This window comes from Marmota marmota, unplaced genomic scaffold, assembly GCF_001458135.2.
Source record: "Marmota marmota marmota unplaced genomic scaffold, marMar, whole genome shotgun sequence".
Lineage (NCBI taxonomy): Eukaryota > Metazoa > Chordata > Mammalia > Rodentia > Sciuridae > Marmota > Marmota marmota.
The window spans coordinates 3,318,347-3,345,973 of NW_026000026.1; the positions used below are offsets into that span (position 1 = coordinate 3,318,347).

General features: G+C 33.6%; 2 protein-coding genes across 5 annotated transcripts in view; one reads left to right on the top strand and one right to left on the bottom strand.

Annotated features, from left to right (window-relative positions):
• The window catches only part of Sycp2 (synaptonemal complex protein 2), a 66,299-nt gene extending 50,915 nt beyond the window's left edge, over positions 1–15,384 (top strand). For 2 of the 3 annotated variants that reach the window (XM_048810716.1, XM_048810717.1), the window contains 13 exons: positions 157–194; positions 681–848; positions 2,182–2,380; positions 4,090–4,295; positions 8,803–8,893; positions 10,164–10,316; positions 10,948–11,075; positions 12,193–12,287; positions 12,400–12,499; positions 12,958–13,016; positions 13,163–13,241; positions 13,352–13,408; positions 14,512–15,384. In XM_048810716.1, the coding sequence (XP_048666673.1) occupies positions 157–194; positions 681–848; positions 2,182–2,380; positions 4,090–4,295; positions 8,803–8,893; positions 10,164–10,316; positions 10,948–11,075; positions 12,193–12,287; positions 12,400–12,499; positions 12,958–13,016; positions 13,163–13,241; positions 13,352–13,408; positions 14,512–14,589 (1,451 nt within the window). In that variant the 3' untranslated portion in view covers positions 14,590–15,384. The remainder of the gene's footprint in view (positions 1–156; positions 195–680; positions 849–2,181; positions 2,381–4,089; positions 4,296–8,802; positions 8,894–10,163; positions 10,317–10,947; positions 11,076–12,192; positions 12,288–12,399; positions 12,500–12,957; positions 13,017–13,162; positions 13,242–13,351; positions 13,409–14,511) is intronic. The other variant, XM_048810715.1, reaches the window with a different exon arrangement.
• Positions 15,385–22,389: 7,005 nt separating this feature from the next.
• Phactr3 (phosphatase and actin regulator 3) overlaps positions 22,390–27,627 on the bottom strand; it is a 172,951-nt gene continuing 167,713 nt past the window's right edge. For both annotated transcript variants that reach the window (XM_048810719.1, XM_015478753.2), the window contains 4 exons: positions 27,518–27,579; positions 26,501–26,641; positions 24,857–24,933; positions 22,390–22,971 (listed from right to left, as the gene is read on the bottom strand). In XM_048810719.1, coding sequence (XP_048666676.1) covers positions 22,956–22,971; positions 24,857–24,933; positions 26,501–26,641; positions 27,518–27,579 — 296 coding nt within the window. In that variant the 3' untranslated portion in view covers positions 22,390–22,955. The remainder of the gene's footprint in view (positions 22,972–24,856; positions 24,934–26,500; positions 26,642–27,517; positions 27,580–27,627) is intronic.

A 27,627-nucleotide genomic window follows, 5' to 3' on the forward strand; every position in this document is an offset into this window, starting at 1 on the left:
GTGGCTTAAAGCCACATGAAGAAACAAAATTTTAAAAAAGGATATATGCTCTTGTTTTTAATGATTTTTAATTTATACATGCAGCGATGGCTCTAAGAAACTTAATGCTAGTTTTTATATATTTGAAAAATTTAACCTTATTTTCCTAAATTGCAGGACCATCCTTGGATAAGGGTCAACCAAGATCTAAAATGGTAAAGTAAGAAGTTTTGTGTTCAAACATTCCCTTAAAGTTATTTTTTTCTTATCATATAAAAATAATTCATTTGCCATCTCATAATTTTCTTCCTATCAATTGCTTATTTTCCATAATTGTCTGTCTTTGCACACCTCTCTTGACTTGTGTTTTTTAGAATCATGTTGGCCTTATTTTTAGTCTGTTTCATTCTGTGTGATAACAGGTATATTTGACCTCCTTTTACTTTATATAGTTTATATCAGGTCTCTTACAGATTTAATGATAAGGAAGAAAATTGAAATGTTGATAAGGGAAAATAGTGGTAAAGAAGAAAATTGAAATGGGAAAATAAAACATAATCATTCAAAATCTATTAATCAAGAATCATTTTATTCTGACCAAATATTTTATGTATGTCTAGTGTCAATTTTATAGCAAGTAGCTTGTATTTTTTCTATCTTAAATATTGATCTAGTAATATTCAGGAATTTTTCTCTTAAAGGCATACAAAAAAAACACCAAGCAGAGGAAGGAGATAGCTCCCGATGGGAGAACCAGACTACCAAGAAGAGCAGCAAGAACAAAAAAGAATTATAAAGATCTCTCAAATTCAGAATCAGAGAGTGAACAAGAATTGTCACATTCATTCAAAGAGAGCTTTCTAGTAAAGGTAAATAGGTACAGTTCAGTTTAATAATTTATCAAAGCCTCTTAAAATATTAAATATATACTTTTGTAAAAATATCAAATTTAACTTGTTACTTCTTTTTAAGATTTGACCTTCTATATGAGAAAACTGGTTGTTAAATATTTAGTTTTTAGTTTTAGGTGGACAGGACATAGATTTATTTTATGTGGTGCTGAGGATCGAACCCAGTGCCTCGTGCATGCCAGGCGAGCGCTCTACCATTGAGCCACAACCCCCAGCGGAGAAAACTTTTTATAATAATTCTAAAAATTGGTCTCTAGGAAATATAGTGCTAAATTTTATAAGTTGGCATTAGTGTTAAAAATTAGATGTCTGTCTCCAGTGAAATTATAACTTTAAAATGATGTTTAGAAATAGAAAAGTACTTAATTCTTTCCAAAATTATGCTTCAGTATAATACAACCTGTTGGGAAACTATAGCTCTTTCTTGAATGAAAGCAAAACTATTGGTGTCAGGTTCTTCCTTTATACTGCCCCACCCTTGTCTCATAATGTTACAACATATTGCCAGCACCTGTGTTTGCACGCTTTTATAATAAAAAGATGAAAGATAATATGTCAGCTGCAGTTTTAAGCACTTTAAGATTTATCACACAAGAAAGTGATAGAATTTAAACCCAGAGAGTCTGGTAGTTTTCTGACTACTATGTTATATTGATCTTAAGTAAATAAACCTCAACCTCCCTTATCTCCTACCTGGAAGACTTCATTACTTACCTCCATATTTTAGTTTGCCTCACATCTAGGCAAATGAATCCAAGTCACCTCTCATCCTATTGCTCTTCAAAGAATTAACCCTGAAAATCTTCCTCTTGACGTTCAAAGCATCAAAATACCTTTCCATGCTTGCTTCTACTTTTCCCCATTATATACCCAGAACTGTTAACAACCAGATACCATAAGACTTGAGCTTTCTACTGCCTTCACTCTATCAGCCATCTTCATATCCCAGTAAGTCCTCCCCTCACTCCTTCTTTCACCACTCCTCAGTGCTTCAGATACTTCAAAATCTAGGAATTCTTTCTGGTTTCCTTAAATTGGATATAATCTTTGAACTCTTATAGCATTTTATTTGTATCTCTTATTTATTGTATCTAAACATTACATTTTCCTGCACATTTGTCTTATGCCATCCAGTATATTAGAAAGTTTTTCACTAATGCCTAGGCCCTTGTGATGCCCGTATGTAGTACAGCATAAAACATTTAATAAGTATTTCAATGTGATTTGTTTTATGTGTCAAAGTGTAAGTATTTGTATTGAAGTGTAACTTCAAGGTTATCAATAAATTTAGGAGGAAAACATCCATTCCAGAACCAAAAAAATGAAACTGCCAAAGAAACGACAGAAAGTCTTCTCTGCTGATACACAAAAAGAACTATCAAAAGAATGGAAATACTCGCCTCTAATAAAAGATACTATAAAAGATAATAGCCTGGATTCATCTCCTTCATACTTATCTGAGACTCCATCATCTGTAGAAGTAATGAGATGTCAGTATTATTTCTGTGCATTGTAATTGAATAATTAACTCTAATCATGTGAAAGTATAATTTGTAGATTAATTTTGAGGGATTACGATTATAGGTATTTAAGATTATAGGCAGTTAAAACTTCATTGTTATACTAGTTAATGTTAGTAACTTTATTTTTGCTAACTTGGGAACAATGTCATTTAAATTTTTCATGTTAGGAAATTAAAGATCAAATGCTTTAATATGGAAAGCACTGAATATATGTTTGCAAGGTACAGTGAAAGCTCAACTAAGAGCCTATTTTTAATGTGCTTTTAGCTGGAAATATATTTAAAAACACAAGTATTATAGGAATTTCTATTTTTTCCTCGTTACAATTTATTGACAAGAGTCCAAAGGATATCATGATCATCCTGTAGACTAACAGTAGATTATCTTCATAATAGATGTTTTACTTTTTAAAAATAAATTGTAAGGAAAATTCACAATCTTTGGAGCTTTGGTATATGTATGTCTTTCAAGTAAAGAAACTCCTTAAAGTTCGAACTTTTTGCTTCACTTTCAATTGCTTACAAGGATCTTTCTAAATGTTATTCATTTCACTTAAAATTTGGCAAATAGATCAGTTAATGTACTTATGCTCCACCTAAAGTAGCTAGTGATTGTGTTCTTTTACTTTACTAATGCTTAGAACAACTGTCACTTCAGATAAGCACATACTGAAAAGACAGATGTACATGCCCAGATTTCATATGAAAACTGAGAATTCTTTTAAGACTTATTTCAACAGTGAATTTCCTCATTTTATGAGATATTCAGATGAGATGATTTTCCTAGCCTTCCCAGTCATAAAATTCTGTGACTTTAATATGTAAAAACACTATTTACTATGGTGATAAAATAATCAAGATAATATTTAGATAATTATATTTCAGTTCATACTGTAGATATTTTATTAGAAAATGTTTTGAAAGTTTTTAAATTCAGCTATTTTTCAGAGCCTTACAAAATATTTTAAACATAATGTAGCCTTAATTTATGGAATGCCGCAGTCTGGCTGGGCACAAAATCAGGAGCCACCACACACCTTGTAGATTCAAACAGCAACTCTTTATTCTCCAACTGTCACCGGCACTTTACACACACGTTCTGGGCCAATCCACGTTCTGGGCCAAATTCACCCACTCCACCGGGCTCTGAATCCCAAATACTGTCTCAATCCCGGGAGAACTCAAGGGGAACTCAAGGAGAGGTCGTGCCTGAGGCAGCAGGATACGCCCTATTCCCAGCAGGGTACACCTTAAACCTGGAACCGCCCTAAACCCAAGGAGCAGGATACTCCCTAATCCCAGCAGGATACACCCTAAACCTGGATCCGCCCTGGTCCTTGAGCAAGGTCACCTTACATGCAATGTCACTGCAAATGACCTGGGTCATGCCATGCGTCATTCCTACTTGGCAATGGCTCTCAGCAATGGAAAGTTGTTCTTTTATGTTTTTTAGTGGTGCTGGGGAATCTTTCAGTTTTAGAGATGGAACCCACATGCTAGGCAAGCAAGCACTCTGCCACTGAGTCAGCCTGCGAAAGTTTATCTTTTTAAATATAGCTAAGATTTTAATGTTCAATAACTGGTCATATTCTTAGAATTTAATCATGCTATTTCTAAAGCAGACATCTTTGATAACACCTACCATCTGTTTTGTTTGTGTTTTGTGAGGCACTACAGGTATAGAGAAAATAACAGAAAAGGATTTTATTCAGGATTATGACTGTAGAACAAAATCTCTATCACCTTACCTGAAAACCTCATCACCTGAATCCTTAGACGGTAACAAAGAAGTTGGAGGTCCAGTAAACTCATCCAAAAACAATGGAACAAACTTGCTATGTGCAAGTGAAAGTTGCTCACCAATTCCACAACCTCTGTTTTTGGTAAGCGGGGAGAGAGGAAAGGGGCAGAGAATCAGATATATCTGTCTGAAGGTAGTAGTAAATCATTTGTCTATGATCTTAATCAAATACACGTAACTTGTCTATTTAAGGTTTTGAAGTTGGTCTGTGGCCTGAGGTAAGAGGACATAATGACAAATAAGATACAGTTCCCAGCCTCAGTGAACCTAACAGACTCATGTATAGCTGCTACACAGGAAAAAAAAAAATGTGGTATTGTGACAGAACAGCGTACAAATAAGGATTCTGTGATAGGAATGATCACTTCTGCTTTTTTATCTATACAGCAGAACGGCATACATTTTCTAGTTTGGGATAGATTTATTCCTGCAACATAGGTACCTTCTTCACATTTCACCATAATTCAAAGTCCATAACCTTTTAAGAAACTTTAGTTAATTGAAATCACAAGTTGACAACTAAATTGCCAAGAATGTAGTTCCAAACAGTATAGTTTTTGCTTTAATTTTTTATAAGGAAGTTTAAAACTGATTGGTAAATAACATGAATATAAAAGTTAAAATATATATGATGGATTTTTTTCTTTCAAATATCAAGTTATATATAGTTTTGTAATAAAATGTATGCCTAAATGTCCAAAACTTGATAATAAAGATAGGATGTGATTAAGTTTTAAAATGAGGTAGATAACTGAAATGTTGTTTAATGTTCATGAGGAGAAAAAGAAGTTTTGGGATACTTTGGTACCAGTTTATAAAACTTACCAGCACCTCCTTTTTTGCTTGTATATTATATATGGCTTAATTTAGATAATTTGAAGTAGTGAAAAAACAATTGAATGCAAAGATATTCGTGTTTATTACTATGGTATAAAGCTGAGAGTTATGAGTCAGACAGAATTGGGTTTAAATCCTAACTTCACTATTTGCTAGCCATGTAACATTTTACAAGTTAATGAATCTCTTTGCCCTATTTTACAGATGAAAAAGATGAAGTGCAATGAAAATTTTAGGCTGAACTATGTAAACATAGTACCTGATATGTAGTAAATACTCAAATATTTTCTTGATATGTGCTAACCTTTGCATACAAAGTAGAGTTAATTATTCAGTGGTAGAGTGCTTACCTAGCATGCATGAAGCCCTGGATTCAATCCCTAGCTCTGCAGGAAAAAAAGAAAAAAACTGTTAATGACTATTCAGCACACCTATAGCAGAGATCTAAAACTGCTGCTAAAACCAACCTTCTGTCTGAGTACTTTTAAATGAATGTGCTTTTTATTCCTAGAAGATTTTAAGGTCCTTTTATTCTTTTAAACCAGTAGTCTTCACAGAGAATATTTTTCAAATGACCTCTTGCAGAAAACTCCCAATATGTCAAACAGATGAGAGTGGAACTATGTTCTTCAAAGCAGAAGTAGGACATCTAAATCCTAGCCTGTATAGCTTTCCTCCCCATATAATCCTCAACACACTTTTCAAGACTGAGTTTCTACAGACAATTTAAAAACTAGTTTCCCACAAGATTATTATCCTGTGGTCATTTATCAGTGTTGCTCTGTCATCCTTAGTTTCCCTGAATCCTTTAGTTCCTCAGTATCCCAACTTGAAAATGCCTAAACCAAGGTAATTCTCAATCAGAGTGATACCACTCTGTACTAGAATTTGTTATGTATTTATCTGTTGGATACTGATACATGAGACATTTCCCCCTCCATTTACTGTTGACTCTTATTAAGGTATTGGAAATTTTCTTTACAAAGTAGCTGTACCAGGTCTGGGGATGTAGCTTAGTGGTAGAGGATTTGCCTAACATGTGCAAGGCCCTGAGTTTGATCCCCAGAAATATAAAAGTTTTATTTTTTAAAAAGTAGCTGTACAAGTTGACACTCTCAATAGTGCTGTGTGATAGTGCCCCTTCTCCACAGTTTTAACTAGATGTTATCAGATGACTATTTTTGCCAATCTGATAAGTGTGCAAGTTGTGTCAACAAGTATTCATATGTTTTAGCCATCTTGTGAATTACCTGTTTATTTTCTAATTTTGTAAATGCCTTGTTCAATTTGTCTGATAAATTTATAGTTCTTAATCTATCCTGACATTTTGTATTGGTTATAAGTAATGTAGACTTTTTCCCCTAGTATGCATCTTGTCTTTTGACTTAGTTAAATCCAAAACTTCCATATGGCAAATGATGTAGTGTCATCAATCATTTGGGTTGTTAAGAAATCCTTCCCTGCCAGGCATGGTGGTGCATGCCTGGAATCCCAGGGATTTGAGAGACTAAGGGAAGAGGATTGCAAATTAAAGGCCAGCCTCTGCAACTTAGCAAGGACCTAAGCAACTTAGTGAGACTCTCTTAAAATAAAAAGGGATGGGGATGTAGCTCATTGGTAAAGTGCCTCTGGATTCAATACTAGTACCCCCCACACACACCCAAAAAGAATTCCTTCACTAAGCTATTGTCTCATACAAGCATTTTCCTTTCTTGCAGAAATGTTACTTTTGATTTTAACTTTTAAGGTTTTTTTTGTCTTTCTGAGCTTTCTTCTTTCATATAGATAATAAATTTATGCAACATCATGAGCAGAATACCTTGGTGACCACAGATGATCTATTAGGCACTATTCTGTTTTAATGACCTACTTACTGTCTTTGTGCTAACACTACATCATTTTAACAACTGTAATTTTACAGTTACACAGTGTTTCTCATACACACCCCATTCTTTTACTTGAGCATTCTTTTGGCCCTTTACTTAATCTGTATAAACCTTAGAATTAGTTTGTCTAAGAAAAGAACTGCATTTCTCAGTATTGAACTGATCTTTCTCATCCATATCGTTTTTCTCTCCATTTTTGGGCCCTGTTTCCTACAAAGTGGTACCAAAGTTTTCACAAAGAAAATTAGGCTTCTTGTTAAAATTAATTCCTCTTACGAGTTTTCTTTTTGTTGTGTCTTAAAAACACACACACTGTTAAAAAATTTACATTTTCTGCTGTTTTAATTTTATATAGGAACATTGATTTTTGTATCTTGAATAACCTTGCTGAATGTTATAATTTTCTGCACAGATTCTCTTAGATGTGCTGTATAGACAATTATATACACTATTACTCATGATAATTTTTGTCATTTCTGTTCCAATCCTTATACTTAATGTTTTCTTGTTAAGGTTGACTTTGACCTCTGTGGTATACTTCTGTGTCCCGGGCTTCTATACTAGGAGGGCTCTTTCTCTATATTTTTTGGTAGATACTTGTCAGCAAGTTAATGTTCTATTTCTCTTAAGATTTTTTAGAATTATGAATTTTAAAAATTTTTTAAATTATTAATAACTTTAAATGTTTAAAAATTATGAATAGGTGTTGAATTTTAGCAGCAAATTAATACTTCAAAGTGTAAGTAGTATTGATTTAATGTTTCCTATTATGTTTAAATGTTGTTGTTTTTTTTGGCTTTAAACAGTTGTCTAAATTCATTTGGGTTTCTGAATCTTATTCATTCATAGCCCAGGCATCTTCAAAATCAGAATAATGCAATAGTGAATAGAAAAAGGTATAAATGCTGTGGTACTTAATTGTACACATAATTGTAATAGCTTTTCAGAGGTAAGCAGTTATAATTCAGAAAAAAAGAGCTTATGGAAATTGAATTTCCAATTATTAATGAAAATCATATACAAAGCAAAAGAGAGGTAATATGCTATAATCTTCAGTTTTTCCTTTGAGATAATTCTTGTAAGAATCAAATTATTGGTCTTTAATGGTAATTATATTTAATACTTTTCAATAACTACTACCTGAAAATCTGATGTTTAAAGTGTATAGAAATACTTAATTATAGAAAGGTGTTTTTTGACATAAAAATTTAAAGTTTTAAAATGAGGATAGCAAGGTCTTAAATAGTGAAGACTAGGCTGCTGAACCCCCTAACTTACATATTTATAATTAGGAATGGTTTCACAATTATATAAGAATTTGGTTGCCTTGAGCTTCTTGCCATCATAAAAGTATATCAGTCCATTAATAAAAATATTGTAATCTATAAAATACAAACACACTCAAGACTGAATTTTATAGTTTAGAGAGAAGTGGGATTTGAGATCGACCTAAGGTATATACAGATGAAGTTGAGCAATAACAGTAACCAAAATAAAGATTACAAAGTTTAAAAAGTGTATTCTAATAGTAAAACATAAGGTTAAATGTGAAAGATGCAGTTTGGAAGAAAGAGTTTAAACCTTAAATTTTTTTGTGGCTCCCCACAAAATTTAATGAAAAATTTAACAAGGAAAAATTGAATAGCAGTAATAGTCAAAAAAGCAAGCTCAAAACAATTAATATAGGATTGACAATTAGAATCTAGTTCCATTAATGGTATTGTTAAAGACGAAAAGAGAAACAATCTGAAAAAGAATTGACATCATTTCAAATTACTGAAATTAGGATTTGAGCAAAATGGTCAAAGGTGAATCCAAGAGTACTTCTTAGTGTTTTGTTATTCTAACTTCTAATATGTATTTTAGGGAAGCCATTCACCATCTCCATTATCCATGTCTAGTGAAAAAAGAGAGAAAATATTGTTTGATATGCCTTGTGACACTACTCATGTATCAGGTTTGTAGTCGGCCTTTTTTTTTTTTTTTAAGTAGTAGTTTTTGAAATAGTTCCTTTAGATGAAACTTCACATTACTATGTGTTTTAAGTCATGCCATTATTTAGTTAATGTCAAAAATATAAACTAGTGAAGGGAATCCAGGTGGTTCCACAATTTAGCTGTTGTGAATAGTGCTGCTATAAACATGTGGCTGCATCACTGAAATATGCTGTTTTTAAGTTCTTTGGGTATAAACGTAGGAGTGGTATAGCTGGGTCAAAAGGCGGTTCCATTCCCAGTTTTCCAAGGAATCTCCATCTGCTTTCCATATTGGCTGTACCAGTTTGCAGTTCTACCAGCAATGTATGAGTGTGCCATTTCCCCCACATCCTTGCCAACCTTTATTGTTTTAATAATATACTAAATAATAATATATTAATAATATTCTTAATAGCTGCCATTCTGACTGGAGTGAGATGAAATCTTAGAGTGGTTTTGATTTTCATTTCTCTAATTTTCATATTCTGAGAAGTGTCCAGTTCCTTGGCCCATTTATTGATTGGGTGATATATATATATACACAATGGAATATTACTCAGCATTAAAAGATAATAAAATCATGGCATTTGCAGGTAAATGGATGGAGTTGGAGAATGTACAGCTAAGTGAAGTTAGCCAATCCCAAAAAACGAAATGCTAAATGTTTTCTCTGATATAAGGATGCTGATTCATAATGGGGATGGGGTGGTGCAGAATGGGAGGAATAGATGAACTTTAGATAGGGCAAAGGGGAGGGAAGGAAAGGAAGGGGTCATGGGGTAGGAAAGATGGTGGAATGAGACAGATAACATTACCCTAAGTATATATATGAAAACACAAATGGTGTGGCTGTACTTTGTGTACAACCAGAGACATAAAAATTGTGTTCTATTTGTGTAATATGAATTGAATCACACTCTGCTGTCATACATATCAAATTATAATACATTTTAAAAAATTGTAGATAATATTTGTACCTACCTTACAGGGTTTTCCAGTGGCACAACTAGCATATCTGACACTAGATTGAATCATTGTGTAAAAATATTAAAATGATTTTATAAAAAAATAACAAATAAAATGAATAATAATTATATATATAAATATATATATATATATAAATTGGGTAGAATTTAGAGAGCAATTGCTTAAAACATAATTAACTGAAAGGCTTTTTAAACAAAAGCAAGAAATTATTAGGTATTTTAATCAAAATTATAGCACTATTCATTATTTTTAACTATTTCTAAGGCTCCACTCAGCATCTTAGTTGTAAACGAGTGTACATAGAAGATAATCTTGGTAATGTCAATGAAGTGGAAATGGAAGAAGAAGAACAGAGAGTCCACTTGCTTCCCAAAAGATGGTGTAGAACTGAAGATGCAGACCACCACATCTGCAGAGGTGGGTATATCAAAAGTCTGTGTCGGCATACAATGATTGCAAGGTGGCTTCTTAGATTCTAGATGACTTCATCTTCAAAACAAATTCCTTTGTAAAGACAACTTTGAATAATTCCAAGTTGGACTGTGTTTCATTACAAATAAAGTAGGAAGGGTCACAGATGATACTCAAACTCCCCTTCCTTCTCTGTCACTTATTACTGCATTTAAATTTTAGTAGAGTATGAATTAGTGTTAGTATGTCTCTAAAACTCATGTTAATGATTATCTGGAAGTAGTTGTAAGTTTAAAAAAATCCCAAAATGCTCAGTTTTAATGTTGTCATTTCTAGCTTAATAGCCATACCAAAAGGTTTCTTTTATAAATCAGAATTTTATTTTTAAATTAAAAAAGCATAATGAGGGGCTGGGGTTGTGGCTCAGCGGTAGAGCACTTGCCCTGCACATGCAAGACCCTGGATTTGATCCTCAGCACCACATAAAAATAAATAAGTGAAATAAAGGTATTGTGTTTAAAAAAAAAAAAAAAGGCATAATGAAGTCTACCATTGATTTCATAAACTTTAGGTTATACATAGACTATGAAAATAGTAATGTATATTTTAACTTTAGGTGATTGTTTTTGTTTTTTAGTATCTGAAAACATATCTCCATTATCAACAGATGATTTTTTAATTCCTGAGGAGAACTGGGAAAGTGAATTTTCAGGTGTAGGGTTGATTTGTGAGAAGATCAATTCAGAATTTAAGAGGAAGATTCATGTGAGTTATCATTCTTTATAGTTTATACTCAATAATATGATAACATATATCCCACATTTTATTAGACTGTTGGCTTATTTGATCCTTGGGCAACAAAACACCCATTCACAAATTCAACTTCCTGCACATGTGAAAAACTGAAATAATTATCAGTTTAAAAAAACAAAACAAAACAAAACAAAACCTGCTTTCATGAGCCGAGTTTCTCTCACTTTAAAATCTGTCCATTGTCTATATTGTTTATTTTTCTACTAGTCTTATTTTGCTTTTCAGCTTCTCATTTTGTTTCTTCTATAATTTTTATTTTCCTGAACAGTTTCCTTTCGTGCCTCGTCTTTAAACATTTTTATTTCAGAGGTGACCATTAATGAGAGTAGTGTGATATAGTATGTTACCCTGCCTCCTTTGTTCTACCTTGGTTTTTTTGTATATAACTAAGGAAACAATAGATTAGTCCTACAAAGAAAAAAACTGCATGTCACCTAGTCAAGTGTTCCTTTGGAGGAACCCCCAAATTCAAAGAAATCCCTCCTTATGGATGNTTTCGTTTTTTTTTTTTTTTTTTTTTGATGCTCTAGAAGCCTCAGAATGAAATGATATATGCAAAAATTCTCTCCCAAACAATATTTAATTATCAGAATGTTTTTCTACCCATATCTTTCTCTCATATGCCTATATTTGAAATAGTTCTTTTATATCCTTGCTGAATAAAAGGTATTTAGCACCATCAGGGTTGTTATCAGCCCTGCCTCATGTTTGCCATTTTCTTCTGCTCAGGAATAAAATTGAAAATTATTTAAAATTCTATGCATCTCTTTTTAAAATTTATTTTTACCTTTTCATTGTTGTTGTTGTTGTTACCGGGGACTGAACCCAGAGGTGCTCTACCATCTTAGCCTTTTTATTTTCATTTTGAGACAGGGTCTCACTTTTTTACTGATAGAATGACTGAGCTTGTTTATAAAAATCTTCAGTTTAAACAATTTAATTTTTAGTTTTTTAACTTTCTAAACTTTTTCTTGGTCATTTAAATTTCATGGACAGGTTTTTCTCTTAGTATGGTCTTGTTTCAGTTGTTTTGTGAAGATATTATAAGTTAAAAATTAGTATTTTTCAGATCCGACATAAAATGATGGATTATTTTACTAAGCAGTCTTGGAAAACAGCTCGGCAACATCTGAAAACAATGAACCATCAAATTCGGGAGTATAGGTTTGTAATAACTTTCTGTTCTGAAAACTTCTGAATGTTGTGTATTCATATATTGAAAATGCATATTATCGATGCTATAGCTTTTGAACTTAATATTGTGTTTCTTTAATAGGATTAAAAAACTTGATAAATTCCAATTTATCATCATAGAAGAACTGGAGAATTTTGAAAAAGATTCACAATCTTTAAAAGATTTGGAGAAAGAATTTGCGGTTTGTGCTTTTAAGAGCTTAAACATAACTTTAAGCATTGGGAATGTAACACTAAAGAACATGTCAAAAAACAGACACAAGTTACTTTAAACTCTTGACTTTAAAAAAGCTATAGTTAGGTTGCTGTCTCAAAGCAGAAAATAAATGAGTTATTCTAATGCATTTTGTTTTTTTATAACATAATCTAGTTTTACATTTTTAATCAGCTTTATATGAATACTTAAATTGCAAACAAGTTTATATTATCTTTTTATTATTCTATCATCTTTGATAATCCAGGAGAAATCTTCAGAAATGTTACTTTCAATTTTTTAACTCTGAAAGTGTATAATATCTAGAATATTCTTAGCCAAATTGTTTATTTAAATTTGAAATATTAGAAATACACAAATTTCAACTTTTAAGTTTTAGTTTTCAGTCATATTGAAGTACAACTAATTTTTTATCCTAAAATTTAGGACTTTTGGGAAAAGATATTTCAGAAGTTCAGTGCATATCAGAGAAGTGAACAACAGAGGTTAGTATGTTATTCTTAATGACTTCTAGAATCTATAAAATGAGGTTTTAAAATTAAATACAAATTTGAAAAACATTGCATATATACACAAAGCAATTTAATTTGAATTCCTAATAAATACAAAGGTAACTCATTTTATTTATTAGGCTTCATCTTTTGAAAACATCATTGGATAAAAATGTCTTCTATAACACTGATTATGAAGAAACTATATTTACATCTGAGGTAAAAATATATATTTTTATATATAATCTTTCTTGATTTTGGTTAGTCTGGCTTTTTGCTCTAAAAACTTTATGATAATTCATAGGGGAAATATGTTTACTTATTTACAGATGTGCCTGATGAAAGAGAACATGAAAATGCTCCAAGGCAGGCTTCTGAAGGAAATGGTGAGTCAGCTGAGCTTGCATTTCCAATGCAGTTGTCAAGCTTAATGTCTTGTAATGGGATGTTTTTCCATAGGTTTTTCTTTTTTTCTCTTTGGCCTTGGAGAAGGCAATTTAAGCCCATTAACTTTTAGTTTTTAAAATAACAGTAATGTAGTTACAGCAAAGAATGAAGGTAATATAAATAATGAATTCCTCCAGATGGTGGGTAAAAAGAATATCAGTTTGTAAGTTGAAAAATTAGCTGGAGGCAATACTTCTTTTCACGTCCTCCCACCACCTCTGAGCTACATCTCTAGGCTTTTTATTTTTTCATTTTGATTCGGCATCATGCTAAGTTGCCCAGGCTGGTCTTGAACTTGAAATCATCCTGTTTCAGCCTCCAAAATTGCTGGGATTACAGGTGTGACTACCATGGTTGTCTTTGCACTGTTCTAAACACTGCACTGCAGCAGGACAAAGCTATCTAGAAAGGCTGTGTAATTTAGTGGAAGACTTGTTCAGCAGGACTTTATGACTTACATTTGAGGATAAAAATCCTCATCTTCCCAAAGATTATAGACAACAGCAAGTGCACCTGACAGGTGAATATGTTTGGGTGTCTTTCAAATTGGGAGATATTTTTAAGTGCACTTTAGCACTTAAAGAGTGCTAAACTATGGTGGTCTATGAGATATATTAATATACTTATGAAATTTTAGTAGGATTTCAGTATGCTGAAAATAGGAGAGGTCCAGGATGTTGTAGCTAAGCCAGTGTAGCTTGAAGCAAACCAGAACTACCTGACTAGGTTGCTCCTTCTTGAAACTTTCTTCTAGATTATCTATATTTTATTCTCATTTTAAAAATTTAAATGTCATTGATATGGGGAGTTAAAAGATTTTTAGGTCTTCTCTCAATTTTATCATCTTGGATATTACTGATAATCACAGAATTCTATGGATATCTTGATACAGATTCTGGTGAATTAGATCACATGAACACTGATACACAATATCTTTATGAAAGGGGTTGTTTTATAATGAATACCTAAAAACAGGTTTGTTTGTTTTTTCCTATTTTATGTGATAATGTAAAATCCATGAATTTTTTTTTCTTGGTCATAGCAAGAAGAGGAACTTCTTAATGTACGGAGAGGACTGATGTCATTATTCATGGCCCATGAAAGAAATATTAATGTGTGAAATCTTAATTGCTATCACATGTTTTATCTAATTATTTTTTTGTATATAACTAAGGAAACAATAGATTAGTCCTACAAAGAAAAAAACTGCATGTCACCTAGTCAAGTGTTCCTTTGGAGGAACCCCCAAATTCAAAGAAATCCCTCCTTATGGATGAGAAACACTGTAACTGGACTCCCAAGCCCTAAAGACTTTTGTCTACACAATAATACTTTTTCTGTTTTAGAGAGGGGAGGTTTTGGGAAAACAAATAGTAAAAGGAATTGGCTTATTTTTGTGGTAGTATTTACACTAGTTAACTATACTTAAAAGTTAATTTAATAAATTTTATTATGTAAAATGCATTGTAAAATTAATACCATTTGAACTAAAGTACATTATTAAATTTGTTTAATAGTTCAGAATATTCAATTAATAAAAATTTAGGCACACTTAATAGAGAAGGAAGTCCACAATAAAATGCTCACCTTAGTAAACCAGTACTTTCAGCTCACTGTTTCATTCAGTTTTGGCTTCAATGTATTAGAAGGCACTAAATGCCTAAAATTATTACTGTATTATCTAAATATTTTAATTCAGCATAAAAATCAACTCATAAGAAGGCTATTTGGCAGGTCATTTTTAAGCTCCTGATATAGTAATGCTAGATTATTTTTTCAAAATGAGTACACATTGATTTGCTTTCATATATTACAATGAAATAAATGCCTATTTCAGTTGCATAAATATTATGATTATCTTTATTTTCTCTTTTATGATCATTGGATCTAACAAAATATCCTCCTCTAATCAGATGACTGAAATATAATAATATAAGCAGCTTTTATTGTCCCTTGCATATTTAAGGTAGCAGAGTGTTTGAATACCAGTATGTAAATATGATGGTAAAAGTGGCTTCTTAGTCAACATAAGCTAAAAACAAAACCCTTTCATCTTCACTCATTCAAATACTGGCATTAACTAAGATTTATGGATAGGGTAGTGGGATTTCTATTTCAAGAGAGAGTGACATCTCTGCTATAATATTAAATACTACTCAACTTGTTACTCCATATTCCTGTGAGACTTCAGAACTAATCCCTTCATGCATGACTTAACCTGTTTAGCTCACAGTCAAATCAAGACTCCCTAAATCATGTTACACTTATTCCCACTGTATATATATGAGCCATTCCAAGCTCATACTTCTTCCCGACGGACCTCTCTGCATTACCAACAGAATATGACTCTCACTTTCTAACGTTCTTATCGCCCCAAACTTTGTGTCTTTCCAGCTTATTTTCTAGAATGATCCCAGGCCATCTACTCTACCACTTTTTCTCTCTTCTTGTTACCCTTCTTGTTTGTCCTTCCTTCCTTACCCATTTTAGATTCCAAAATAATACTCTCTTGACCTTTCTCTTGTCAATGTTACCTAATAATTCAAAACTCTTATTCTATGAGCTGAACAACGCTGGAAAAAATTGTGCCATCAAGCTTTAAATTTATGTTCACACATTTCAAATGGCACACAGCACTGCTCAACAGTCTTTACTGCCCTGTTTTATTGGCTTTACTATTCCAGAGTATTTTATATAAAATAACCCACTAAGTCCCAGGTTTCCAATTGTGCAAATAGCTCAACAAAAATGACAAGTGCATTAAAAATGGTTATAAACACAATATAGAGCTTATTTATTAATATAACTATTATATCATTATGTTATTTTACCTAATATTATATAATTCTCTGTTATAAGTTTTTACAGGTGTTCCACATCTGGGACAATGGGACAAAATGGGTTCATTCTTTATTTCTCAACTGAGGGTCTCACCTCATAATTTCCTCATTTTACCCTAAAATCGAAATGTTACTTGCATCAATAACAAAATCAGAAAAATTGGTTTCTTCTTTGTTCTAATGGCATATTTGCCTCTTTAAGGATAGTCTGCTCACTGGAGCTCTGAATCGCATTAGCATTGATTTTTCTCTCCTCGTTTATATAGCCCATGTTTATTAAATAAGTAAATAAGGCCCTCCCTTGAACATCAAATTCTCCTCTTGTGCCTTTCCCATGTAATTCTTGACTCACCTTCATTGAATGCATATCAGAATAACTGTAGTTAGTACTGTCTCAATCACTTCCTGTTTGCTCCTTACCTTCCCTCAGTCCAAGCTTCTGCACACTACTTCATTGAATCCACTTTTATCGAAACCACCGTTTATATTACCAGACCCAATCTCTGTCTTAGCCTCTCTGTGGTATTTCACACTTAAAATCCTCTTTCCTGGCTTGTCTTTACTCTTCATGTGGGCCTCAGGTCTAGTCTAGTCATGTCATGTCTAGTCTGTTTCTTTGTTCCTCTATAATTTCTCTTTAGGTAATATCATCCAGTCCCATGTAATAGCCATGTCTTGTGTTGATGTTTCACATATATATAACAGTATAAAAGTCCTGACCTTCACATTAAACATCAGAATATTATCTATTGTAGCTAATGGACAGTTCAAATAAGATCTCACCTCTCAAACAATTTCCTTTTGTTCCTCTTTTATTTTTTATTCCTCTTTTGTTAAGTATGCTTTAGGCATCCTGGCTTGAACAATCTTATTCCTCTGAATCTTTTGTTCATGTGATTTCACTTTTCTAGGAAGACTTGCTGTCCTTCAGGTCTCCATTTAAATGGCAATTCTTCAGAAAGAACTTCTGTCACCATCCTAGTAAAGCTAATATTACTCTATCATATGGCAGTTTGGGGAATCCGAAGTCTTTATTTTTGCACCTCTTCCCCAAACCTACTCCAGAAACTTCTGTAGGAGCCAAGAACATTAACTGCTTCATTCATCACAATTTTCAGAACCTAAAAGAGTAGTGAAGGAACAAATGACATAGCCTTTCCAGTAGGGATTTACTAAGTTAGAGAGCCAGTGTGTCTCCTGAAGCATTCAAGTCCTGTGTGTCAGCATTTTCATTGCAATTAATGAGACATGACATGCATTGCACTGAATTTACTCTAGACGCAGAGCTAAGAATGAGCCCCTTCCTCATACTTAAAAATGAGGCGATAAGTGCTTTAAAGTCATGTAGATTCATATGAATTTCCATTTTGTTGAACCCTTGAAGGAATTGTGAAAACAAAAATCGCCTACATGGACTGTTTTGCTAACATGTTGATGTCTTTGTAATGGTTAGTTTTCATTTTTTTAGACCCATGGAATTCATCTGAAATAACATCGGGAGGAAAATAAGTCAACATTTTTTCAGGAATACAGATATATTGAGTGAGATCAATATATACTACCTCGAACTTTAGATAATATACTTTTAGCTTGTACTGTGATAGCAATAATTTTAAGTAAAAAGGATTTGAGGAGTGGGATGTCAGATTATTGAAACATTTGCCTTTAATATTGATAAGGCTTTCTTTATGTTTTACCTAATTTGACAATGCATTTTATATAAGTCAGATGACTATTTTCAGTATGAAATTATAATGAGTATTGAAATTTGGAATAGATTTGATGTTAAAATCTTTTAGGCTTATATAACTTTTAGGTATTTTAATTATCTTGGGTAATTCATTTCTAAAATTTTCGACTATACATTTTTTTTTTTAAGTTTAGAGCAGGAGTTGGCAAACGTCTTAAAAGGCCACATAGTGTATGTTTTAGACTTTGTGGGCCAAAAGGCAAATGTATAACATTTCAAATGTAACCACTTAGAAATATAAGAACCATTCTTTGCTTGCAGGACATTAAAAATTTTTTTTAAAAAGCTGACCAGATTTGGTCTGTAGGCTGTAGTTTACATATCGCAAGTTTAGAGGGAAAATTTTAAAGATTACATCTCTCTGTTCTTCATTGCAATTTTCCCCAGTTTATCTTATTGTTTAACAGAAGTAGTGATTTAAATCAATTTTTCATGAGCAGAGTAAAGTTGGTATATTAATCAATAAGACTAAAAATTGTTGACTTTTCTATTACATTAAAAATAAATGATCATTGTAATTAATGACTTGCATATCTTACCTGAATTACAACCTAACACCATGTTAGTGTACGTTTACCACATTCTCAACCAAATAGAGCTGCAGCGTAGTAACTGTCCCGAAATACACATGGAAAGGACATGAAAGAGAAAAAAGATTAGATTAGTATAGCTAGGTAGGAATCTAAATTTCACAGCAATTACAACAGTGATCTAAATACCAAGAAATCCTGAAGCCATAAACACCCAACACCAATTTAAAAGGCCAGCGTATCCATCAAACTCATAGTAAAATGTATGCTTTCCATATAGCCTTTAATTCCACATCAGAATTTCATTGTAAAGTCACAAATTCTGCCAACTCTGAGTTCAGTGCTTAGTGTGGAGCTCCAGTTGCTGGAGGTAGTTCTTCAGCCATTTTATCTTCATTACCGGTTAACATTTACCTGGTCACACTTACTGTACATGAATGCATACTTATTTATATAAGTGTTTAACATAGTTAATCAAAAGTTGAAGTAAGCATAGAAAATGCTGTGAATAAACAACTAAAGTAGAATTTTGAGCAAAATAACACACCAATAAATTAATGTTAGCAAACAAATCTAATATGGATTGTAAAAATTAGAGCAAGATATCAAGCAAGTGGTTCCTGAAATCATGCTTCGTGCCATACCAGGCATCCCCACCAAGAGGCAGGCTAGGTGGGAACAGGGAACAAACTGGTGGTGTAGGCCAGTATAGTAATATGTTCAGTGTGCACATCTTTAAAGAGGGCTAATAAACTGCATTTAAAAAGTATAATGCACAAAGAATATATACTAGCATGTTGGCAACTTAAAAATCAAATTATTAGCATGTACACCATATCCAGATTTCTCTCCCATTGCTTACCAAGAAAATATAATTTTAGGGATTCTTGTTTATATTTTTAAGGCAGTTTACAGTTATGTTTAGAATCTTCAAAAATGTTTTGTATTACTATGGACCTGATATCTGGTAGATTTTTCCATCTCACATTTTGTCTACACATGAACTAATGATATATTCCTAATGTTACCATTACCAATAGATGTACAGAGAAATATGATCATGTATAATTTATAGGAATTAGCTTTTTGAAAACTTTCACATATACAGCTGGATTTTTTATGTTCAGTTATATTGAACATCTTCTAAGATGTTCTCAGATGAAAGAGATTAAACTTCAGATAAGGTCTCTGGAAAAGAACTTTGGTAATGGGTACTAGAAATGTGGGTCTAGTAATTTTAAAAGTTCTTTTGGGATTTCATACCTCTGGACTTGAATTTGCTATTGAAGAACTTTGCCTCTACTACCAATGTGACCTGTAGTCTTAAATTAGACTTGTAGTTACCATTTACTTCCACAAGATGGACCACTTAATGATAGGGTCTTTTTGTTTTTGTTGTTTCTGTATTTTTTTTCCCACTTCAGTTATTCAAAAATTATTCAGATGCTAAAATTTCAAAGTCCATTTACATTTTTTAAACTTGCTTTTTACAAAGTCACATGATGTACTATTTATTCCCCCATCACATTAGCTTAAAACTTAGAAAATATTTCTGGAAGTTATTTAATGTCCTTAATAAAATAACTAATAGTTTGTAAAAAATCTTTTAAGCTTCTTAAAAACAGAATTACTTTCATTATTTAAATATTATTATTTTAAAAATCCTTTGCTATTTTCACAATATTTTAAAGTCAATACATTAAAAACCTCATTGTTGAATACTACTAGTAATCACTGACAATTTGTGTACTGCTTCTATTGTTGCAAAATATAGTTTTATACTTAAGTATTTAGACTCAAATATAAACTCTTCATATTTATACTACCACATGCAAATTTATATTCATTATATCTCCATTACTTGATTTATGATGAATTGCTTTTAACTTTTTTCTCCAACTAACTTGAGATGTGCTATCACATACTTATTTAGTACAGAATTATATATAATTATCAGGTTCAGAGTAAATATACTTGAATCACGTTTATCTTTTAACTCTTACAATACCTGATACAGCATGAAATATGGAGTATAATTTAGAGCAGCAGTTTATGACTAACAAAAACCCAAAGGCAGAAGTTAGATACTGTTGCCAAAAATTTGGATTAAAATTAAAATGTCTGCTGGTTTTAGGATATCTTAGAACCTTTGCATCTTAACCCAAATCCTCCTTTGAGTATCCTGAAATTTATATTAATTTGTTATCCATTAGATATGTAACTTGGGGGGAAAAAAACTAAATATGGGTCCAGTCTACCACATTATTTCTAAGCATATGCTCTATCTGGTTCTTTCCTAAGCAGTAATGATCTTTTAAGCTTTGAGGGTGGTCTCTAGAACAGTAGAACCTTTCTCCCTTTGTTTCATAGTAAGTACGAAGCTATTTCTGTGTGAGGGAGATGATAGTTTTAGTTTATTACAACGTTTGGGCTCCAATTAATATTTTAAATTGAGCACAGTATAAAATAGCAGGAGCTGATAATACATAGCTTGAAAAGGAAAAAAAATTGGTGATTATCTAGCCACAAATAATGTTATGAATAAAACAAGTTATGTGCACATATTAAATGCTTATAAAATTAACTGACTTCAACTGGGCATGGTGGCAGAAGCCTGTAATCCCAGCAACTCAGGATAATGAGACAGGAGGATCACAGGTTCAAAGCCAACCTTAGCAACTTAGTGAGGTCTTTTCTCAAAAAAAGGGGGGTGAGGTTGGCGAATCTAGCTCAGTGGTTAAGTGCCCCTGGGTTCAAGTCCCCTACCCAATATAATTGATTTCTAACTAGAAATAATTTAGACATTTCCTTTCATATACAAAGAAATCAAGGCTCAGGAAAAACAAGTGATTGTCAAGTCATAGAAAAGTAAGAGGTAGAACTGGGATTTTTTTTTTTTTTTTTTTTTTACCATAACAAGATTTTCTTATAAACTGTAACTTGACTAATAGTAAGTACATTTGCTAGTATCTAGGACTGACCACAAGTCTCTTCAAAGTGCTGCCATAGGGGTTGAACAGTTTCCTCAGTAGTCTTAAGTAGAAAAGGGAGGATCATAGGAAGCAATGAGGTAGCATACATGATAAACATTCATAGAGGACACTCAGTTGCTCTAGGCACTCTCTGGCCCCATACCAGTGACTCGCATTTATTGAAGGCCTAGAATGTGCTAGGCACTGTGCCAGCACTTCAGCTACTCTCTCATTCAGACATTACTGCAGTGTTGTGAGACAAGGGTGATCATCCAAGAGAAAATAAGCAATCTTCTGAATAGCAGTTTAGATTTGAGAATAGGTTTTGCAAGCACCTAGTCATGTTCCAAGCCACTGTCTCCTGCTTCAGCAGCATACCAGTAGGGAGGGAGGGGAGGCTCATCTCTGCCAGGACACTTATGCAAAAACCCAAAAAATATTTTTCAGGGAATGTGCCAAGTTTCATTTTTACCTTTGGCCCGGGGTAAATTTCCTCTTATAGTGTCTCGGCTTCATCTAAACCTGTATCTCTTATAACAGGGTTTTTAATATTTGCAAATGCGAACTTAAAAATATTCAAACATGAAAAATTTTACCAAAATGAAAATTATGCCCACAAATTATTGCTTATTTCTGGATATATTCAGTACTGATTTGTAAGTTAATTGGGTTTTCCACATATACTAAGATTTTATGAAACATAAAAAATGGTGTTCTTATTCATGTGTTCAGATTGTGATGGTTCCAAAGTATTAAAAGTTACTTGTTCCACAAATGCCTATTCTAAGGTACCATTCATCCCCACCCCAAGAAAATGTAAAGCCTGAGTTAATTTCCTGCAATAAGTAGTCATTTAATTAAAGAACAAAATTAACAGGAATCAAAATGTCGGAGCTGTATTTTTTTGTTAGACATATAAAAAAAGAAAAAGTATAATACAGTAAATCATTTATATAACATGAACTTAAAGAGTTTTCAAATTAATCATGATCAGAATAAAAATGTCTCCTCAACAAAATACTGAATGACACTGTGTCACATGTCCCTCACATCAGAGGCCTGGGAGTGGTGAGCCTGCACATGCACTTCACCTGTCCTCCATACACTGCAGAACTGTAAAACGAGATTGAAAGGCAAACAACAGTTTTCTTCTGGCAGAGTTACTTTGGGCCTTAACTGACCCCAACAGTTCACACTCCTCAGACACCAAAGTAGTATGTCCTCTGGTTACTCCTCTTGTAGGTAAGTGTGGCCAAGATTGCACCTGTGTGATTCTGCTCTCCTCACAAACACAGCAGGTAGTCTTGAGCTGATTTTCAGGAAAAGTTCCCTGATGAATGTTCAAAATGTTGGTATCAAAAATTAAACACAAATTCTTCTCAGAAGAAAATCTCTTATGGCCTGTGGAATCTAGAAATTATAAAAACAGTTAAAATTGTCAAAAACCTCCACATAGAAATTTGCTGTTATTCAAAGCTTCTCTGAAGTTCACTATGGAAAAAAAAAAAAAAAAACGGAGCTTCTCTGGTTGGTAGGATAGAGGGCTCCCAACTCTCATGCCCTTGTTGTACCTCAGAATGTATTATAGGTGTTCCCAAGAGTGCAGAATATAACTTGGTATTAAAGTTACTAGTTAAACCCTCAAAGTACACAGAAAGGTGAGGGCTTTGCTAAATCAGCAAAAGTAATGAGGTGATAAATTATTGGAAATTAGAGCCATGAGTATTTTTAATAGAGTTGATAATATGTTCATAGTAATATTTAAGAAAATCTCATGACCTAAAATATTATTTTTAAAAATTGATATGGAGTGCTAAAATGTGGCATGAAGAACCTTGAATTATTTCCTGATGTTCAGGTTTGGGTTCATTCTTTAAAGACTGAACCCAGGGGTGCTTTACCAGTGAGCTACATCTCTAGACCTTTTTAATTTTTGAGACAAGGTCTTGCTATGTTGCTGAGGCTAACCTCAGAACATGCAGTTTCCTATCTCAGCCTCCCGGGCTGCTGGAATTACAGGCATGCACCATACCCAGCTGAGTCTTGAAAATTGTGTCATCTATCAAAAACTTAAGATAAATACCCAGAGTAAACATTTTAATAATGTATATTGGGAAAATGTAATTGAGATTTTATACTTAGGATTTAATTTACTACACAGCCTATTTTTTAAAACAAAGTGAACATTAAAAATAATTGCATGTTTTACTATATTTTAATTCCTAAATGTTCATAAGGAACCCATTTGGAATAAGCAAAACTAAGATGATCTATTCCTCCGCAGAAATATGTCCATTGTTTGAGGAGATCTTAACAAATTTAAAAATTATTTATTTGTATAATTTTCTAACTATCTGCTTTTCCTGCCTTGATACATTTTTACTCAATATAACGGAAACCAGAGGAATTCCATGGTCACACAGAGTGTATAGAGCAACTGCTCTTCAATACTTACAGTGGCTACTTTGTGACAAACAGAAAATAAATCATTTTAGTTTAAGGCAGTATGTATGCTCAGGATTTCCTTTGTCTTTGTACTTGGAGCACAAGCAACTGCTGCAATGAGAGTATTTCATCACAGTCATCCCCATAAGATTAAAGGCAGGTGAGAATTTTAAGATAATTATTACTGGTCATGGCTATGGGAAAGAAGGGAAAGCAGAGTACCAAGAGTAATCTTTTTCCCAACTTCATCATCACCAAGAAACCCAGTGTCATCCTTTGCATGTAGTGGCGTGGACAGAGAATATGTGCACCTGGATGGGAATGGTTGTGGATCCCCAGCTGGAGGTGGGCTGAATGGGAGCCTCCTTGATCACATTCTCAGCATCTTAAAATAGTACCTGCCACACCGTAGGTGTGCAGATATTTGCTGGGGAAATGATGCTCTTTTAGCTTTGGGGAACATTAACTGTGTTAAATGTGATTATAAATTTAAGATACAGAAAGGCAAGTGGGAAGGTAGAGAGTAATTTCACAGTACTCTTATGTAGAATTTATCAATTTATACCTATTAGAAAAATGTATAAGAAAATTACTTCCATTGTTTTGAGACTAATTTCCTTAAAATTACACTACTTAATGTAATGACCTTTCTAATACTATTTTATATATCATTTTCCACCAGACCCTATTTAAAATCATTGGAGAAGATAGTATTTTTAAATGAGGTGCATTTGGTTTGTTCAATTCAGCTCTCTGTAAGAATGCTAAATTTGTTTACCTGGATATATGGCTTTTGTGTTTTTTTTTTTTTAAATGCCATGCTGTAAATATCATAAAAAACAAATATCACCTTGTCAAATGCTTGCTTGATGCATGTACCTCCATTTCATTACTTTTGTATTCATTTAATTCTTTACGAATTGCTGCCTGAAATTAAAGATAGGATATTGCATTTCAGAACATTCAAAAGTTAACAGAGGAAATCAGTTATGTTTATGGATTAACATTAATACTTGCTGTTTGGTAATACATAGAAAAACTTTTTCATTCAACATTTAGACTGTCTTACTCCTTTTTATAGTCCTACTAAGGTAGTAAGGAGTCAGACCTGTGGAAGGCAGTAGTTTGCTGTGCTGGAGTAGCAGATAGCCCTTCCCACACTAACAAGTGAACCACCACATGCTTAAGGCACTAATGAAGTAGGGACAGCAAAACAATGTGCAGAGTTCAGCTTTTGGTGAACATGAACTTTTGCATGACAATCTAGATAATCCAGAAAGAAATTATTCTAACTTCAGCATGTGAGTTTTGTGACATTTGAATAATAACATTTTATTATTATCCTGATGGGTGGGGCATGCATCATGATGTTTTCAGTTATCCAGGGCCTGATCTTGCTGCCCCCTCCTTGAGCTTCCCAGGCCCACTTTCCTCTTAAGACGTGTGTCTCAGATAAACCCTCTAGGGCCAGGTAGGACAAGAGCATCAAACATAGCCTCTGCAACAAGGAAAGCCTTTTGAATTTAGAATTTTGGGGGCATATTTTTTTCCCCATACTTGTATCTTTGGAAGCTAATGTGTTCGTTTCTTATCACTATGATCCTCTAAGCAAATAAACCCTAACTAACCAAGAGTCAGTCCAAATTCAGCATGACAGCATTCCTCTAAATTGATACAACACCTATGAATGTGTGCATTTATAAATGTTCATAATAAAGAATGAAAAACAATTACAAATTCATTGGCTGAATATTTAATCCTCCTTGTCCTAAAACCTGTAATCATTCTGAAAGTTGCTACAGGCATGCAGGTGTGGTTGAAAGCTGATACAGACACACTCCTGGACCTAAATCCTGCCAGTCATTAGCACTTGACCATGGACAAAAACTTACCCACACTGCTCAGTAAATGTCCACTCCCCTCCAGCACCCCAGACCTACCGTGACAGACTGCCTCCTTGCTCTCTGAAAATTAAATTCAAACTCCTCAGAGGGTTCCCAGAGACATCTCAAGCTGCACAAGTCCAGGAACAAATCCAGAACCTCTGTATCTACTTCCTGAAATCCTCTCGGATGGATTCCATTCCTCTTTGTCCAGTTACAACTCATTTTGATAAAACTCATCTGACTTATGCCAGCCTTGCATATTTCTGATTCATCCTCCAGACCAAGGCTTCTCAATTGACACATTCTTGACATTTGGAACTAGATAATGCTCTGTGTATTATGGGACGTTTAGCAGGATCTCTGGCCTCTATTCATTAGATGCCAGTAGCACCCAAATTGTGACAACCAGAATTGTCTCGAGACACAACTGTCCCCAAGTTGAAAACCACTGCTCAACTCTGACCCTGAGCTATCTTTGTGAAGCCAACATGTAGTCAAAGAAAAGCTTTAAGAAAATGGCTGCCATTACATAAGAATAAGCTCCCTGCATGGCAGGTTTATTGTTCTTAGGAGACACCACACCTCAACCAGCACAGGCAATTCTGTACCTTATCTGCAGCCGACAGTCTGGTCCAGGGCTTGTCTGCTCTCCTGTCATAGTCCTGTGCTTTAGCTACTTCCACATAATCGCTGAAACGTATCAGGATTTTTCTGTCTCTTAATTCATCAACGGTGGGTCTCTGATTAAGCTAAAGTAAAAGATTATGATAGTTAGGTATCATATGCCAAACTAATTTTGAAATATAATATAATCCAAATACAATCTAACGTACACAGCTTAAATTATATGTTCTTAAATCACATCCCCCTTCTTCCAACACATTTTTGAGGATTCCCACCCCTGATAGTACATAGCACAAAATCAAGGACTGGTTGATAAATTGACTCAGAATAAATTTTACAGCACCAGCACCATTAGATAATCTCTTTTTAAATTACTGACAATGTTATGCAGACTCCTAGTACTATACATCAAGCTCAGGAACTATATTTTATTTATTTTGAGCAGAAAAAAAGTTCATTGTGATCATGGAGCACAGTGGAGAGGCAGAACAGAACTGCTGAGTTTAGAAAAGGTCTGCCTTTCCAGAGGAGACTGCATGCACAAGCCCTGACACTAGTCCAGTCTGCAGGCAGGGAGCTTCCAGACATACTTCCGCATACATGTGGCAACCAGAAAGGGGAAAACAGTCTGGAAAGTACCACGCCGATACCCAGGTGTGTTCCTATTAGACATCATGTAAGTTAAGAAAGCACCCAGTCAGCTTCTGGTCTGCCTGGAGGAGGTGGTGGGTGATGTCTAGATTCTGCTGCCTTTCCAGCCTGCCCACTGTGCTAGGCAAGGATTCGTCCAGGGTCCCCATCCAGACACTGGTAGTGGCAAAAGACACTGCCCTCTGTGTTGTCTTGGCGAGTTGATTGTTGCTGAGTGAACACCTGATTTAGCTTGTGCCATGCTTGGGTGGTGTCTTAGGTTACCCATACCCATTGCTGCAGGAGAGCTTCTCTCTAGTTCATCTATTTTTGTTGTTAATTCAGGAAATAAAATACTTCAATCATAATACCTTTCTTGTTAATCTTTGCTTGATTTCTCTTCTTTCTTCCTGCTCTGTCTGATCATTCCTTTCTGTGAAAGATTAAAACAAACAGATGGAGACTTTTTTTTTTTTTTTTG